We start from the raw sequence: 18,242 nt of genomic DNA, 5'->3' as shown, positions 1-18,242 counted from the left end.
CCTCAAATTCATGGTTTTATTCGTTTGTGTGAGATTGATGCTAAAATTTGAGTTGTTGCTTCAACAAATCATTCATCAAACATTTGTGGCTAACAAATTTATTGATCGCAAAGGGTATAACAGAATTTGCATTATTTTTTTCGACTATTTTGCTATAAAATTGTCTAGAATTGAATTATTTTTTGTTCGTGCATGCATAGAAAAGAGGTACAATAAAACATCGACAAAGTTTTGTAACGCTGCATAGTCTGACAATCAGTACAGCAGCCTGCGAAGTCGAACATCTCTTTATATTTCAGGTGTTTGGAATTGACTGACATGTACTGTAGAAGCAGAAATGCTTCTACAAAGAAACTTTAGCTCAAGCGGTCGCGGACCACACCGAAAGGTCTCGAGGGACTATACAAATGCGTAAATTTTCCATCAGCGATCAGCGGATAATCTGTTGTGCGGTTTTCTTGTTCATCCACTCAAACTTTCAATAGTTGTCAATTCTTTTTTTTTACGGCCATGTTATGTAGAAACTGGTTATGTAGAAACATTTTTTTTTTATCAGCTCCAAATTGCCTAACTTCAATTAGGGTTCATTTGGAGGATGCCAAATGTACCGGGTAAAACGCTTTGCCTAGTCGCGATCCATCTTATTGTTTAGAAATAGTTCTCAATTCGAGGACTAAAGTATATGCTCTTGATGATTGAAGCTGTTGAAAGCTTTGTAAAATGTCAAATCGACTCTCTTTTGACTGTTTTGATCGAACAAATCATTAACAAACCAAGAGCTGATAGCACGATATCTTCAATGAAAACATAGGCTTTGAATCATCGTCTCGTTAGTAATAGAATAATCTTTGTTAAATATTTAGCTAAAGAAATCATGTATTTACCTAAACTGTATATAAGAATAAATAAAAGTATATTTTATGTAAACTTTTCAGCAATAATTCAAATATAAGTGAAAAAAGCATTAAAAAATTGCATTCAATTGAAAATACCCCATATTTACGCGGGTAAAGACGGATAAGGTAGAAAGACATTTACCCCACGGTACAACACTGCTCTCAGCACAGACCATGGCCGCAGAACGTGCGTTACAAGGGAGCGTTACATGTCGCCCGTAGCCATATTTTTCCCATCCCCCCAAAAAGGCCCCCATTGCGGGAGGAAAAGGAAAAACCCCGAACGAAGCACGAAGCACTATTTCCCATTCCCCCCCCCCCCCCCCTGTCGTGTACAACGGCAGCAGTAGCAAAAAAAAACAGGGCAAACTACTAAATGGGATGAATTATGCGTTAAATTATAATATTTACGATGACCCGATACGAAGCGGCCGAAAAGGCGGCCGGGAGGATCATTCCCTCCATTCCTCGGTACAAGGACCTTTCTCCTTCTCTCTCTCTCTCTCTCTCTCTCTCTCTCTCTCTATCTCTCTCTCTCTCGTGATTGCTATCCCTCTCTCCTGCCCCGCTTTGTGCCGTCCTTCTCCGGCTGCTGTGCCGGTTTTGGGTGTCGAAGGAGAAATAATTAATTTGAATAAGTGATTTAATTTGCAGCGAATAATTAGGGTAATTTATACTTCCCCCATTTTCGCGCACTCCCCTCCTCGCTCGGAGGAGTGGTGCGAGCAGAAGAAAAGCACCCAGACAGAGTGTCACTTTTGCTGAGCTGGAAGTTGAAGTGCTCGCGGCAGCCGCACTTGCGGGCAGCGTTGTTTCGCGCCCCGATGCTTCGACCAGTCCCGACCCCTTTGGGGCGGGAAGGGGAAGGGAAAATCAGGGAAACCGTGCAAACAAATGGGACGCTTATTTATCAACCTGGCCGCACAGCGGAGCCGCATTTGTTCCTTCCTTTGCGTGCGAGCGCCCGGAGCTCGCTCCGGGCGAGGGCACTTTGCGACGGCGGAAAATTGGTCCCGATAATTGATGAAGAAATCTTTCATCGGCCGAACGAGCGAAAGCGAAACCGTGGCGATCGTCCTCGGTGTGACACATCCTGCCCACCCCCCCTCCCCTCTTCCCTTTTTGAATGGCTTATCGCTTGTCACTCTCGCCGTGTTTGGTTGTTTTTTTGTTTTGTTTTTTTATTTCTTTCTACTTTTTACCACTGCTGCATCGTCGCACAATCGTGTGAACACAGTCACACGTGAGCGGGCTTCGCGGGGGAAGCGGTAGGAAGCGAGAGAAAAAAAGTGCACCAAACAAACAAAAAAACAAAAAAATAAAAAGGGTCCATTAACTGCTTTGTCGAGCTGGTTCGCGCCCTCGTTTTCGCCGTTTTTTTTCTTTCTCTCTTTCTTTTCTTGTCGAACGCGGAAAAGGAGTGATGACATACAGACCGAAGAAGAAGAAGAAGAAAATGCACACACAAAAAAAAACCAAGCCCAGGATACCGGCATTCAGTTGGGGTTCGGCTCAAAAAAAAAAAAAACGGAGGATACGCGGGTAACGCGGCGGTTTTATATTTGCATCGGGGCATCGGGGTGCGCGTATAGTTGAGCGTTATTTTCGAAAACGCATGGGAACGGACGGACGGGTGAGTAAGACGGGCTCAGCAAGGCAAGCGGGTGGTGGTGGTGGAGCGCTAGCGGAGCGCGCTGGGAAATGCCCGAGCGCTCGGAATGAAACGCTGTGGAATGTGAAGTATTTTTGTGCTCGCCTGATCAAGCGAACTCGCGACGCTAGTTTGATGAAGCGCGCGCGCTAGCGTGCGAGACGATGGGGTGGAAGCGGAGGTGTGTGGGGGGGGGGGGGAATGGGAGGAGGGGGGGGGTTTGGAAGGGAAGGAATGAAGGTGAGGCGAAAAACTTGTTACTGGAAAAGGAAAAATAATTTTGAGAGTGTACCACCACCACCACCACCACGTGCACGTTCGATGTCGCCGAGGCTGGCTTTCTTGCCTTTGCTTGCCTTTTTCTGTGTGTGTGTGTGTGTGTGTGTGTGTGTGTGAATGTGTGTGTGTGTGTGTGTGTGTGTGTGTTTTGTTTCAATTTTATTCCTCTCCGACTCCCCCCCCCCTCTCTCTCTCACCCCCTCCACATTCAGTCATCCTTTCCCTCTCGTGGCCGGGTTTCCATGGCCTCATGGTTGGGATGCCTTTACCGTCCGCCATTACACTGTATCTTCTCTCTCTCTCTCTTTCTCTGTCTCTCTCTCTCGTTCAATGGTATTTAAAAATGAGCTACATTTTTATGCTTTTGCAGCTGTTTGCTGCCAAACCAAAGGCGCGGTACGAGGCGCTGGGTTGGAACTGGGGGCGCAAAATATGTTGAAACAAGCACAAGCACAGCCTGCAAACGCGGGCAGGGGTGAAAAGTATCATAAAAATAATATGTACAAAAACCACGCCACCCAAAACCCGGCGACCCACCGTACAAGGTGTGTGAGTGTGTGTGTGTGTGTTTTTTTTCTTCCCCCTCGTGGAGCCCCCCCCCCCCGCCACACAAAATAGGAAAGCCGCAGAAAGGAGGGGCAACATTTATATACATTTATATATCGAGCAACAACAAAAAAGTTTAATAACAAAAACAGCAAAAGAAGAAATAACTGCGAAGAACCTTTTGGGAATGCGGTGCGGGAAGAAAATGAAAACGAAATAAACATTAATGCACAAAAACTCGCTCACACCACGACTTGTTTGCCCTTTCTTTTGTGTTGAGGTTTTGTTGTTGTTGTTGTTTCGTTTTATAGTTGTATCTGGCTTGTTCCATGGTTGGCTTTGCTTTAAATGTATTGCTTTGTTTGCTATTTTTATTAAAATTATTGTGGGTTTTTTTCTTAATTGATGTTTTTCTACAAAATTCTACAATTTATATCTTTTTTTTTTAACAATTTCATCACTTTTATGACAAGTTGCAATATTTCGATTTTTTGTTTGGAATCGAATCAAAAGTCATAAATCGCTGAAAGGTTTGCAATATGACTGATAACCTCCCATTGTTCATTTCAAGAACAAGTTCAACAACAAGTTCAAAAGAAACAAGAAAAGTAATGCATAAACAGAACAAAGCTATCAGTTAGTAAGAGTGAAATCGCAAGGATCAAAAGCGACAACTCTCACAAAATATGGGCTGCATAGGATTGAATTTTTAAATTTCAAATCGTTGACCAAAGTCAAGTAAATGGACGAACACAAACTAACGGGTTGTTTACTACCTGGTACTAATTTGTGACCACTTTTGCAAAGCACGTTTGTTGGAATTGAGAGGAAAACGCTGAAGTAACGCGTGACGTCACTATGTCACTTGTCATAATGATGTTCAATTTCAATTTCAATTTATTTGATTGTCAGCCTAGAGAGGTTAAACAATACCTGCACCTATTATTACCTAATCTAATATTGGGGTCCTTTCCGTTTTAAGCTCGTAGGCTGAAATTTCAGCCTGTCAGCTGTTTGCATTGTATAGCAGTTTTCGAGCAGCTATCTAAGTGGGTATAATATACAGGTGGGCTTATCCCAAGGTGTATGAATTTAAAAGGCTGATTTTTATCGCTTTTGCTTCTGAATGAAGATTTTAAGAGTGTTTTGTGTATTCTTCAAGCCTCCAGAAAGCTTGTTTCAAATATGATTTGATTCAAATTTGATAATAAATAACAAGCTATGAGACCACCTGGACTACATACACTGTGACTCTAGATTCCACCACGTGATCTCTTTAATGCCCCTTGGGGTAAATGTAAACAACACCGAGTTTTCGAGCAGGTACTCGAATCTAATTCTAGCTTTGAGGCTAGAATAATATAGACTGAAAATTGCAGGCTAGTTTTGTGTTTGTGGTTTTGTATGGAGTGTTTACATGATTTCAGCCTCCAACTTGCAAACTCCATACAAAAAATTGACTAGAATCGTGAAGGGCCCCATTAGCTGTAAACTAGAGAGTGAAGAATTCAACAGTAAAGAAGCAGGATTCTGAGGTAGTAACAAAACTATTAGTAATCCTATTGGCGAGAGCTGATACGAAGGAGCTGATTAAAGGAGGTGAGAATAGGAATTTCTCGGGATTGAAGAGTTAGAGGCTGGATTAAATACAAATAAGGGGTCGTTGGATCCGAACACAGCACGACGATAAACCACATTCAAAGTGTTACGTACTCTAAGTTAACGTGTAGGTGCATACAAATTCAGTGATCCTAGGAGTTTGGTGCCATCGAGAATTTTGGAGTGATGTGATGTGAGTGACTGGTTGTAGTAAATGTTTAGCCACAGTTGGTTTGCAATTAACTTCGAAAAGTTTGGAATTATTGTTTTCAACAATTTCCTCACATCAACAGGCTCAGCAGAAAAAGGAATCGAATTTACATTCCATCGCTAGTCTTAATTATAACAGATAATCGATTGATCCATAGCGATAAATCCATAGGCGATCGGAATTAAAAACCAATGCATCAGCACCGAACGATGCAACCAATTTCCCCGTACTCTAGAGGACGCAGTTTGAAAAAATTGCGCCTATTTCATCAAACCTCCCTGCGGCCCCATCGAAAGGAAGGAAAGAACGGGCGTTAGCGGCAGGCGAGAAAGAGCGCACCCGATGAGTGAGTGCTGCACGAAGCCGGACGGCACTCAGCCGGCGCATGAACCACGGCCCATCGCGGCCGAATGAACGCGAATGAACCAAGCGACAAAACGAAAACTTGCGAAACGAAACTGCCAAGCTACCTAAGCGGGAAAAGCGGGAAAACTCGATCAAACCGGCGTAATGTGTGTGTGTGTGTATGTGTGGGTGGGTCCAAAAAAGTGTGGGGGGGGGGGCAGAGTGATCTCCAAACGGGATGCTGAAAACGCGCGGAAAACGTGCAACAAGCGAGCAGCAAACGCAGCACAACCGTCTTCCCGAGCTGGTTGATTACCCTTGAATGATTTGTTTATAGCTTTTTGAGGGGCAAACCTACCCCCCCCTCCTTCCCTCCTGCCCCAGTAGCAGGAAACAAACAGCACAATTTCACACTCGCACGCAGAGCATCAATTCCCCATGTCCATTTAATTCCCCATGTCCGGCCGCTAGGGTGTCGCCCACGTCCGCTGCAAAACGGCAATGAAGCGGTCAACAACATTGCGCTTGGTTGGCGTGTGTTTCCTTTTGCCTGGCTCAAATGGTTCAAACGATGCAGAGAGGAAGAAGGGATGTACGAATTGATGGGGGGGGGGGGGGAGGGGGCAGCATCGAATCTAAACCCGAAGTGTGAGAGATAAAGAGCGAATTTGTGAGCCCTTTGCCACATTAGTAACTGATGCTGATGCGCGCCTGCTGTCGGCTTTTTAATGTCACAATGTGAATTTAATGAAAAAAAGGCTGATAAACTACATCCATCAAACGAAGCTGCTCGCATTTGCAAAGTGGCCTCATCGTCTTCAAACATTAGTACAAGTGTTGTGTTTTTTTTTTTGCTTCTTCTCCGCTGCGCTTCCCGTCTTTGTTTTCTCTCTCCCACGTCCAGTGTGTTTACACACACTCGCCTGGATGAAGTGGGGAGCCGCAAACACCAACAACAGGAGGAGAGAAAAGACACACGGGCACGTGCATCACCTCGTCGGCTGAAGTGAGTGTTTGCGCAAAGTGCAAGTTTGCAGAAGCCCGCTGCAAACTAATCACTAATCCACCGCGTGCTCGATCGAGTCGAGTGCCCAAAGGGAAAGGGGTGGCAACGGGGTAGATTAGATGCCTGCATTTGCTGAACAAAAGCGGCACGAGTGGGCCGAGACAATGTTACGCGCTTTGCGTTCGAGAGCGAGCGTAAAAAGTGTAACCTCCGGCGGGCGCATATCGCTTGAACCAGCGAACAACGCGGTGGCCATATTCTACGCGACAGTGTTACTGGTTTTTTTGTTTTTTTGTTTTTGTTGCTGTTTTCACACTCTGACACACACACTCACACACAAACACACACACACACACACACACACACACACACACACACACACACACACAGAGTGTCTGTACTGAAATTATCTCAGGGCCGGGGCCGGTTGCACGCGTTCTCGTCTCTGGCGGTTGGGCAACCGGATTTGGTCCTTCGAGCCGGATTTTTGTCTGTTTCAGTGCTTTGCAGGTGCGGCACCCCGGGCATTTGTGTCGCAGCCGCACATTCATCATAATTTTTGTTCTGTGCTGTGGTGCTATGGCAAGTGAAGGGTGAGCAGAGAGGGGGGGGGGGGGGTTGGTGGGGGAAGGTAGGTAGCAGTATGAGGGAAGGGGTAGTAAAACCAAATAGCCGACCGCGCGGGAAAACCAGAAACTTAAAACCGTACATAAATAGCAACAGTTGCAGGCGGCAAACTCCCTTCCCTCCCCTCCTCGTTGTCTGAAGAGAGATACACGCACACACACACACACGCTGGTGGAGAGGATTTGCAATAGAGATTTAGTGGGTCGTGCAGTAGAGAGATTACAAAAAAAAAGTAGAAAGTAAGAGCAACAGCGGCCGGCTGAAATGAGATTGAATTGTGAGCGAAATAAAATCACGCAGAACGAACGGGAAGAAGGAAACTAAAACCCACGAAAACAGATGGGTTGTAAATTAACCACAAAGATGGACGCTGCGCAAAATTTCAATCAGCCAGCCAACTCGCTCGCTCTGTACCGCTGGCCCCGCACAAACGCAAACCCTCCACGCCCGTACGTTGTGTTTAACGTTTGAAAATCGTTTGCTCGCATTACAAATCTTCCGGATCTTCCCCCACCGTCCGTGGCTTCCCGAAAATCCCCCCCCCCCCCTCCGTTGTGGGAAAAACCACACACGGCTCTGCCAGCACGGGGACAGAATGAAATGGGTAACTTGGGTGCACCCGGTGCGATTTGCGTGCGAGCAAATGCTAAAAATAGCGATTTTTCACTCTTCGCGCGCATTTGCAAAACACGCTCTGTGCGTGAACTGCGCGCGCGCGCGCGTGTGTGTGTGTGTGCGCACGCGTTTAAACGAAGAAGTTGTTTTCAGCACCACCACAAGATGCACACACACACACACAGACACACACATTGGTCCGCGCGTAATATGGGTAGTAAGGGAAGTGTTTTGCTTGCAGTTCATTTCGCCGTGCGAGTTCCGTTTTTATCTTTTTTTTCAAAATTTTATGTTTTCCCATGCACGATGGGGATTGGCTGGGGGGAATGATGATCGGGTATCATTTCCATTAATTAACGTGCTTAAACGGCAAAACAATAAAGCTAGCGAGGGAAGTGGAGAGTAATAAAATCAAAAAATGAAGAAAAAAAAAACAAACCAAATCGATCGCGACGTTCATTCATCACCTGCAGCAGGATCGGGGCGCAGCAAACAGCGGCTTGACAGGCGCCAAAACAATGACACAATCAATTAGTCGCGCTCGCACGCGTGAACAGACAGCCAAAAGTTTTGAATGGCGCCGGTTTGCAATAAATTATGTACATTGCAGTTGGGACGGCGATTATTTTTTAAAGCACACTGCTGGTTCCTGCTAAAGGCAGTCATTGTGCTGCACATATTGATAGCAGGATGATAAATCCTTTTATTTATATATAAAAAATGTATAAATTAATGGTTTTTAATACGCGTAAAGATAACTTACTGCCGACATTGATTGTATTTTCTTGATGGAGACGCCTTGTTTTTTGTCCTTCATTTTGGATCTACTAACAAGACGGTACATGTACAGTGGAACGCCGCATAACGAGTTTAATGCATTCCGGTGACTCACTCGTTGTGCGAAAAAACCCCTTTTTTGCGGAAGGCTCTTTTCCATTTAGTTTGCACGAAAAGTGAAATAATAATTGATTCCAGAATCGCAAGTAGGCAGGTGAGAGCACAGAGAGCACATACGCATTTGAAAAATAGGGAAAATGTCTTCATAATACCGATAAATTTGATAGATACTTGTACTTTAATGTTTCCTAGATATTATCATTGCGCCATTTTCTTCAACAAGGACGACGATTGATTTAATTTTGTTCTTTAATATTTCCTTAATAGAACGTTTTTAGATTGATCTTTCATCGCTTTACGTCTAGGCAAGGGTAATTATTTTGCTGTGAAACATTTACTGCAAGACTTACAGTATATTGGCGTGTATAACGACCCCCTTGTAGGTCTAAAATGACCAAAACTAGATTGAGGAGGTTTTTATACACGGATAAAACATTTTAATTTACTCCCGAGACATTACAATCGTTTACGTACAAAGATAGTTTGGTGCTTGGGTATCCACAAACATAATACAAGAAAAAAGCAATAATTGTTGGCAAGGGAATGCGCAAGGAAAAAGAAGGCATGGTTTGGAAACTGAGGAATCAAGTCAGTAAATATCTCTGATAGGTTTGTCTGTAACATTTCATCTGTACATTTTCGTAATCTCATCGGCAATTCAAGCATCCTTTAAATGTTTTAATTTATTTGTCTTGTATTCCATTCCAAGTCCGTATCAGCATTTTGGTTCATTTGTAAGTGGTTAGGCTGTAATATTCCTGTTACGTTCGATTAGAATAATTAATTATAAGACATTTTGTTAAGTCTAATAGGCGGAAAATTTTTTATATTTTTAATATACAAATATACAACTATTTAAAAAAACGGCTTTTTCAAATTGATGGTTTAAATTCATAAAAAGGAAACATATAAGTATGAGGTCAAAAACTACTGCTCAGAAAATACGATAAGAATACGAAAGCTTGCACTAGAAGTGGAAAAAAATTAAAAAAATGGATGTGAATCAAATTGGAAACATCGCAAAAGTTGTTTTTAAATTTTGTAAAATGTAATTTAAAAATCCTTTTTTATTTCAAATGAATTAAATAATTAGTCTGGATGGGGGGGGGGGGGGGGTCTTTATACAGTTTCATCACAATTCTAAATTTGTTGTTGTAAATATTCTTCATCACGAATGACGTTGTTAATCTTTGCGATAACTGTCACGATGCTCCTCCAACTGAGAGGAATTTGCTTCATAAACAAATAGATCTAGAAAAGCGCTCAAGTAACATTCGTCAATTTGTGTGTAGGAGCTTCAACAAATACTACCAACCTTTCGACTTTAATTTTAGTGTCGATTGTCTCAAAAACAGAATTGGGTACATTATTAGGTTAGACTAGGTAAGGTTAGGTTAGGTTATCGTTTTACTCGGGGTACAGGTTGGGAATGTTCTTTTTGATCACTCTGCATCCGTTGGATGATATATAGTAAATTAAAAAAATAATAAATAATTAAATCAATACATGTATAAAAAATATTACAAACAATTAAAAAGAATTAAATAAATAATTCATTAAATAAATAAATAAATCCATACATACATACATAAAAATGCAACACACTTGTGCATCACACACACACTTCTCTTCCTGGCAAAAGATTTACATTAAACGATTCTTAGTATCAAAATCCGATCGTGTTTTTCTTATTGGGAAATAATGCTCCAAATAACCCGTATTGCCCAAATTGGAATACCAAATTGGATTCGCTCCGTACTGCAATGGTTCTATTTTTTTGCAATTGCACTTACTATTGCTGCTTAACTGTCGATTGGCTTTGGATCAGTTGCTTTAGACTCAATTGCTAATCATGTGTGAAGGTCGTTGAAGAAAATTTATTGCATCCAAAGCTGCAGTACCTCAATGTCAATGCTGGAGAAAATTTCAACAAATGGTTTCAATTTCAGTGCTAATTTCAAAGAAAACGGTTCCGGTGTGCGAATTGATTGCAGCGTGGGAGACGATGCGCTTGACAGACTGCCAATCTTTGGGCGTGCGACCGTGTGATTTAAAACAAAAAAAAAATACAACAAGTCCCCAAATGATAGTTTGAACTATCGTTTCGGGGTAAGCATTGTTTTCAGTGCTTCAATCAATGGTTATGGTTGGTTGCCATAATGTAATAATGTTTAGAGTACTTTCAATATTTAGAAGAAAAAATAGGTCGGTTTTTATGATGTTTATGATGGGTGAGGAAAAGTGTACACTACAGCGTCTTTCCGTAGGTGTCTTTTCCGACCCTATCCTACCCGGCTGCTGTGACCGTTGCTTCACGATCGTAGCGATTGCTGAACCATGCGCAATCTACTTTTATTTACATTCCCATCGACCAAGATGACTGCGGTGACTCAGCGGGATTGCTTGCACCACCCGAAAGAATGCTGCCCGAACAACGCTCGGGCCGTAACACTCGTACACTATAACTATTGTTGACAGATTGCGTTTACGAGCACGGCGAGATGAGCAGGGCGGAAGTGTCTGATGCTGCTGTCGCCTGCTAGCACGGTTGAGCAGCATCAGCGTATTTGCTCCCAGCTCGGATTAGTGTTTGCGCGATGACGAAAAGCCTAAGCTAGAGCGCGCGGCTGGAAGTTCGACGGTTCGGGTTGCAAGTGTGCTAGGAAGCCCGTCGTAGCCCGGATCGGATTACACCCCGGCAAGGCCGGCGTAAGTAGAGCAAACCGCGCGCGCAGATGCTACTGTCACACGGGCGTCGAAACGTGCGGCGACTGTCAGCAATTTTTTCGTTTCTCCAGCACGTACGAGATCGTACGAGATCGTGTGATCGGATGAGAAGGGAGAAGGATTTGTAACTGCCTAAACAAACCAAGCTTAATTACAAACCGACCGATTCGATACCGTCATAGGCCATTACATTGCAGTTACTGCAGGAACTGCAATAACTGCAGTAATAGATACTAAAACCACTGCGCTTAGTACTATTTTTAGAGACATGGCTATTAAAAATGGTCAACCCAATCAACACAAACAACTTTCCATGCACCAAAGAATGCATTGCAACCGTTTGCTGCTTGCCATTGCGCGTAAATCATCCCGTTCCATTGCAGGGGCAACACAAAGCAGAGGGCGTACCGAAAAACAAACCGCCTAAACACTGCGCCAAACTGCACGCGACACAACTGGCGCCGGTGTTGGCGTTTTTTGGATGCATCGCCCATTGCGCCCTTGGCTCCAAATGTTGCTCGGGTGCGGGTCCGGTTAACGTCGTTTGCGCGTGCAACACTAGTACAAAACCTTGTGTGTGGCCCAAGTGTTGCGGCTTAAAAATAGAGTGACCGTACCCACACCTCCCCTCCACGGAAGTGTTCGGTTGCTGGCAAACGGGGCAGTAAGTGTAAGCGCCTCGACTCGCCGGCCACTTGCGATGGACGCTTCCGGCTAAACCGTCTGTGTTTTGCGTGTGTGAGTCTGTGTTGGAGCATTTATTGAAGTGACAGATGAGCTAAGGGAAAACGAAAATAATCATCTTATCTCGAGGCGTTGGGGATGTTTTCTCCGAATGCTAAAACATTGTACAAGCATGCTTAGCTAGTGATGAAGTATTTTGAACGCCTCTAAGCTCAACGCCAACGAGACTACTGTGTCAGGATTAAAGATGTCACCTCGAAAGCATTCAGCAGCCCTTCAGAAGTTCGATACTCCCAGAATTTAGTTCCGTTGCTATTCTTATTATACATGCACCATAAACAAACTCCAACACAAACTCCATTCAATGTGACTACAAGCTATTAGGCGTTACCTTGAAACGATAATATATCATGCGTGATCAAGAAGTTATGCTTGAAACTCGATTTCCACGTTCATTACCAGCTCATTATAAAGGTAAAGTGCACAAAATGTTAGGCTTTGTTCATCGCCATTCAACAATAACGGATATGCATTGCCTTCTTCTTCTTCTATTTGGCGTAACGTCCTACGCGGACATGCCGGCCTACATAGGCTTTCGAGACTTAATTCATTACCACGTAGCCGGATAGTCATTCCTTGCTACTTGAGCACGGTACCGCCGCATTGCCTTAAGTCCCTGAATTTGTCATTTTTCCGGTCAGTACTGGAGTACTGTTCTGTTGTATGATGTCCCTACTCTTCGATCCCTACTGGAAATTAGAAGCCGTAAAAATATACTTGCTGAATTCGAAAACCCACATGCTCCGGTGACCCGCGCGCAATGTTTAATGTTAGGTATTCAATCTCTTACACGTATGGTTGCCCAGAATGTTTTTTTGGTAAAAATCCTAACACATTGGCGCTTCAGATCTGTCGGCCAGATTAAGTATAAATACTTCTCCAGCTAGGACACTAAGCCACTATAAATACTTCAGTATTGCCCGCAGCAGGCGACTCTATATCATTAATGAACTCACAGCTATAGTCTCGTCAACTCGCAGTTTTAACTTGCCTTTTTTATACTTTGTTTACAATATTTGATCGTAAAATAAATCTCGGCATTAAGATCTGACATTACCTCGTCTTGGGAACTTGGGAACATTGTCAAAGTGTGATAAACGGAATGCTGAGTTTGCAGACTGCGTACTGTTTGTATGTTTTATGATGTCTGTTTTCTTACCAAGATCTTTTCCTTCCGGCAATCCAGTCAAAAGCCAACAATTGTTTTTGTGTCGTCATTTGACAGACCTTCCGTAGCCAAATGTCGAACGCGAGATAAAAAAAATGGTTGAAAACTATTTACAAACATGCCTAAATAAGAAATAATCTGGTAAATAACCATTTTTAAAGCGTTACGCTGCAGCACTACCACCATTGAGATAATTTTGCAATTGCATAGAAACACGCGAGGCAACGAATGTGTGGTTACTAGATAGAATACATCTCCACATATAATATCCTTCTTTTTTTCTCCGTTTGTCAGGTTGCAAGATGCAATGCAGTAGCAATTTCTTGCAATTCTTGACAATTTGGTGTGAGAAAAAATACATTCACACTTATACAGTTGCATTTGTATCCTTAAATTCAATCTAATTAGATGGAATTGTTATAGTCTTACTGGCTGTAACATCTACCAATTAAGGGGGAGGGCTAGAGGGGGGAAGGAAGGGAACTGTCTATTGAGCCATAATCCTAAAGCCTGATATTACGTGATCTAAACTCGAGTCGAAAACTGGTGTCATTATCAGTGCAAGAATTGGGGTATGATCAACTACCAAGAACGGTGAACGGGCCGCTGTAAAATGAAAGGTATAAGGAAGATTGAGCCTAGGATATCTAGGCCAATAGACTCCTTTCAAAATCAGATGGCATCGAATCATCATGCAGTAGTAAGAACTGGCTATGCATTAGTTTGATATAAATAAATATAGAAGGCCTGTATAATGGAAGCCTGTAGAATAAGACAGATAAGATTTATCAGGACTGCCTAAATGTTCGTGAATATGATCCGCAAAATATCCTCACAGTGATCAAAACAAAAATGTTACAATTCAAGATAGCTATTTAGCTGTAGGATATACAAAGACGTGATGATATGGGGATTATTGTTTCGTCTTCTTTGACACAACAACACAACCGCTGTCGGTCAAGTCAAGGCCTGGACCTGACCTGTGCCACCACTACTATTTGACTTGGCTTTCAGTGACTTGCTAATTACGCATAGCAGCATAGGCAATCCTATGTATGGGGGCACGGTGCATTTGGGGCTTGAGCCCATGGCGGGCATGTTTGTTAATTCATGCGAGTTGACGACTGTACCACCAGACCGGCACTCGGGATGGTTGCTACGTAACTATAAAACCAGTGGCTACAAGCAGGTCAGAGATTTTGAAAATGTAAAAAAAATGAGACATCATTTGGAACTTGATACACTGAGATAATCCTAACAAAGGCAAAACGACATGGTATTCCATTAAAAACAAATCAATCGTTCAAAAAGTGTTCTATTTCCCTGTCCCGCAAACGACACAATTGGTCATAGCTGATGTACACTCCAGAAATTCAGCAACTATCCGAAGATTTGTTGCAAAGCCTTGTTACCGGGCCACAGTATAACTAGTGCAATAAAGCAATGTAACTACAATCTTTAAGGGACCGTCAACTTGAAGAGAAATTCATGTTGTTGTGCAGTATTCAAGAAACCACGGGAAAAACCAGGCATCCTATGACCAATACTTTTGTCAACGGTAATTGAAAAGATCATCTTTGCGAATTTAGGCTTCCAAATCGCATATTCAGCTGAGAGGATATTACGCCTTAGGAAGACATTCATCTTGAAGAGACAAACAATGTTTGAAGTATGACGGGACCGTCAAAATGTTAACAACAATTAATCTTGAAGCGACTACATCAGCAATTTCACTCTAGTTACAATTGTGTCACAGAAAGAAAGTAAAATTAAAAAAAAAACCTCTAGAAAGTGTGACCACAGACTGAAAGCTGAACCAAAATAATAAACAATAAAGTGAAGCGAACCGGGCTCATAAAAACCCATTACATGGTGTCCCGCCGGGGCGTTACCGGGGCGTTACTTACGTTTAGCGTAGAACAGCTTCGAATAGTCACAGTCCATCCTGAGGCCGGGAATGCCGCCACCGGCCACTCCTCCACCGCCGCCGCCCAGTCCACCCACACCGCCTATTCCACCCACCGCTCCTCCTCCTGCTCCTGCTCCTCCCCCTACTCCTCCCCCTCCTCCTCCTATTCCTCCGGCGGCTCCTCCTAGTCCGCCTGCCGAGCCTGTGCCGCCGGCGCCGAGCGCGTTCCCGCCGATGCCGATCCCTCCCGGGCCACCGATGCCCGCGCCGGCCGTGTCCACCCCGCCCCCGAGCGGCCCAAAGTGCGGATGGTGGTGGTGCGGGTGGGCCGCCGGATGGTGATGATGGTGATGGTGGTGGTGATGGTGCGGATGCGGCACGTGGTGCGGATGGGGATGGTGCGCCCCGTGCGGATGATGGTGGTGGTGGTGGCTGTTGCTGCCGCTTACTGCGGCCGCCGCCGCTGCTGCCGCTGCCGCCGCCGCTGCCGCCGCTGCCGCTGCCGCCGTACCGGTGCTGGCCGGTCCACCAACGCTACTACCGGCGGGGCCGGCACCACCAACACCACCACCGACTGCTCCTCCTCCTCCTCCTCCTCCTCCTCCGGTCGTCGCCGGTGCCGCTGCTGTACCGGTAGTGCCGCTGGGGCCGTTCCCTGCCGCCGCCGCTGCTGCTGCCGCCGCTGCCGCCGCTGCCGCTGCCGCGCTGGCCGCCGTCGGGTAAGCGAGCGGGTTCAAAAAGTTAAAGTTTCCTTTGTCAATCTTGGCGGCCGTGGGCTGGCTTCCGGCACGCCACTCGCGAAAGTGGTCGGTGGCGGAAACGGCGTCACTCTCCTGATCCGGGCCGGTGGGACAAGGGCGGGCAGGTGGCTTATGGAGATGGGGAAGGGGGTCAGTGGAGAGGATGTTTTTTGTTGTTGTTGTTGTTGTGTTTTCGCTTTACTTGCGCACAGCAGGATGGGCTGATTTCAGTGTTTTGATTGCAGCGAAGCAGTTTGTTGATTGTTGACCCTTATCGGTGGTGGGAGCTTCGGCTTTTCCGGCCACTCGCACATAGAAACACTTACACATACACACACACACACACGCACACGTTTAGTCACAGTTGGAACAAAAGTAAACCCAACCAAAAATACCCCAAAATCACACGCGCGCACTCACTCGCACAAACAGGGCCGCGGTACGATCGTGGCCAACCGATAGAACCGAACGGAACGATAGGCCCGCGCGGTCCGGCACGCGGTTGTGGCACCGTTTTTGTGTGGGGTGGGGGGGGGGGAGTGGGAGTTCGATAACACGCAAACGCGGCCGAAGGTGGCGACTGATCTTTATCGCGTGCTGGACACAACACGAGATGCCGAAAAGGTACGGCACAAAAATTGGCTTGTTGTTTGGGTTGTTTCTTTCTTTTTTGCTCCCTCGCTCGATTGATCTTTGATTTGTTTTGTCTGGTGTGTTGTTGTTTTTCTTTTTTTTTTACGCAATGTTTTAGTACACCCTTTGTACACGATAAGCTATCACACTATCAATTGGTTGTTTTTACTTATTTTTTGTTTCACACCACCGTGGCGATTGGCACTGGAGCACGTGTTTGGTTCGCGTGCTCTTTTAATGGAGTTTCAAATTTGATCGTTTTTTTTTTTAGTGAGGTTCGCTTCTGATGCACAATAATATCCTTAGCGAGGATCACTCAGGGATGGGAAAACACTGTTAAACACTCTCTCTCTCTCTCACACACACACACACGCACGAATGTTTTTGATTGATGAAGCACGAAAGTTCGCTGCTTGGTCACACTTGTCCATTCGCGGCTCACAGACGCGACTCACAAAACGGGGCGCGCGCTGAACGACGACGGCGCTGATGGCGTACAGTGCGTGTGTGCCCGTGGCTCGGGCGTAAGACCCCACGGGTGTAAGGACGGTTAGGCGAACGCTTCGTTACGGTTTGCCGGTGGCCGCGTTTAGCTCCGTCTGCTAGCGTGCGAACGAATGAATGATGCGGGCGCCACCGGCTCCTGTTGGGCCGCTAGCCGAGAGCCGGTATCTGGTGCTACGAGTGCTACTCACAGCGCCCGGCACTCACCGCTAGCGCGAGTGTGTGCGTGTGGCGCTCGGCCCACTCTCGCACACGCTCAAGCACACGCGGAGCGCAACATTCGGGAAAAGTGCACGCAGCGGCGCGTGAGCTCGCCGACCGGGCGGCTCCATCCGCGGCTCGTGAGTGACCGGGAAGTGTTCATTTTGCCAAACCCCCCTCCTCCCCACTACCACACATTCACAGCTCGAAGCTCAGTGTTAGCCACCGGCTCCGGTTTGTATCGAATCGTGTATTATGTTTGCTTCTTTTGCTACATTTCATTTGTATTTGCCGATGAGTGCCACTTCCGGCGAGGCGAGCGGACAGCACAGTAAGCTCCAAAGCAAGTGTACTTACTTTTTCGGCATTTCACGGCAGCACGAGGAAAGGAAAGGTTGGAAAGAAAAATGGGGGAAAACTTGGACAGCTCACAGCGATCACAGCGCGATCGATTCCGGATCGTGCAGAGTTTTTCACAATGTCACAAACAAACCCGAAAAATAAAAATAAAATAGAACACACGCGTACGCATTTTATTTTAGGTCTTTATTTTGTTTTCGCACTATTCTCCACCCGCTGTCGGTGTGTGTGTGTGTGTGTGTGTTACGTTTCGTTATTTTTTTTCTTCTTCCTTTTATATATATTTTTCCGCAATTAATTTCGAAGCCTGAATGGCTTCAGGCTTGCTTCACCGGACTCTTAATTGTGTTGTTGTTTTTTTTTTGCTGCTGCCACTATGGCGTGTTTCTTTGTATGTGTGTGTGTGTGTTTTTTTCTTAAGTTTTTCCAACCACCATCGTGACCGTCGTGTGTTTGGTTCCGTGTTCCCTTTCTTACTTTCCTCTTCTTTAATCTTCTTCTTCTTCTTCTTCTTCTTCTTCTTCTTTTTCTTCTTCTTCTTTATCTTTTTCTTCTTCTTCTTTATCTTTTTCTTTAATCTCCTT

The 18,242-nt window shown here is 44.9% G+C and overlaps 1 protein-coding gene across 1 annotated transcript in view; it reads right to left on the bottom strand.

The window, feature by feature from the left end:
• Positions 1-16,146, bottom strand: part of LOC120948850 (protein scalloped) — a 99,544-nt gene extending 83,398 nt beyond the window's left edge. Inside the window, exon 1 of the mRNA XM_049610632.1 lies at positions 15,219-16,146. Coding sequence (XP_049466589.1) covers positions 15,219-15,255 — 37 coding nt within the window. The 5' untranslated portion in view covers positions 15,256-16,146. The remainder of the gene's footprint in view (positions 1-15,218) is intronic.
• Between the last annotated feature and the right edge of the window lie 2,096 nt (positions 16,147-18,242).

The sequence above is a fragment of the Anopheles coluzzii genome, chromosome X (genome assembly GCF_943734685.1).
Source record: "Anopheles coluzzii chromosome X, AcolN3, whole genome shotgun sequence".
Classification (NCBI taxonomy): domain Eukaryota; kingdom Metazoa; phylum Arthropoda; class Insecta; order Diptera; family Culicidae; genus Anopheles; species Anopheles coluzzii.
Note: the sequence above shows the minus strand (reverse complement) of the source record. Positions and strands in the feature narration are given on the sequence as shown.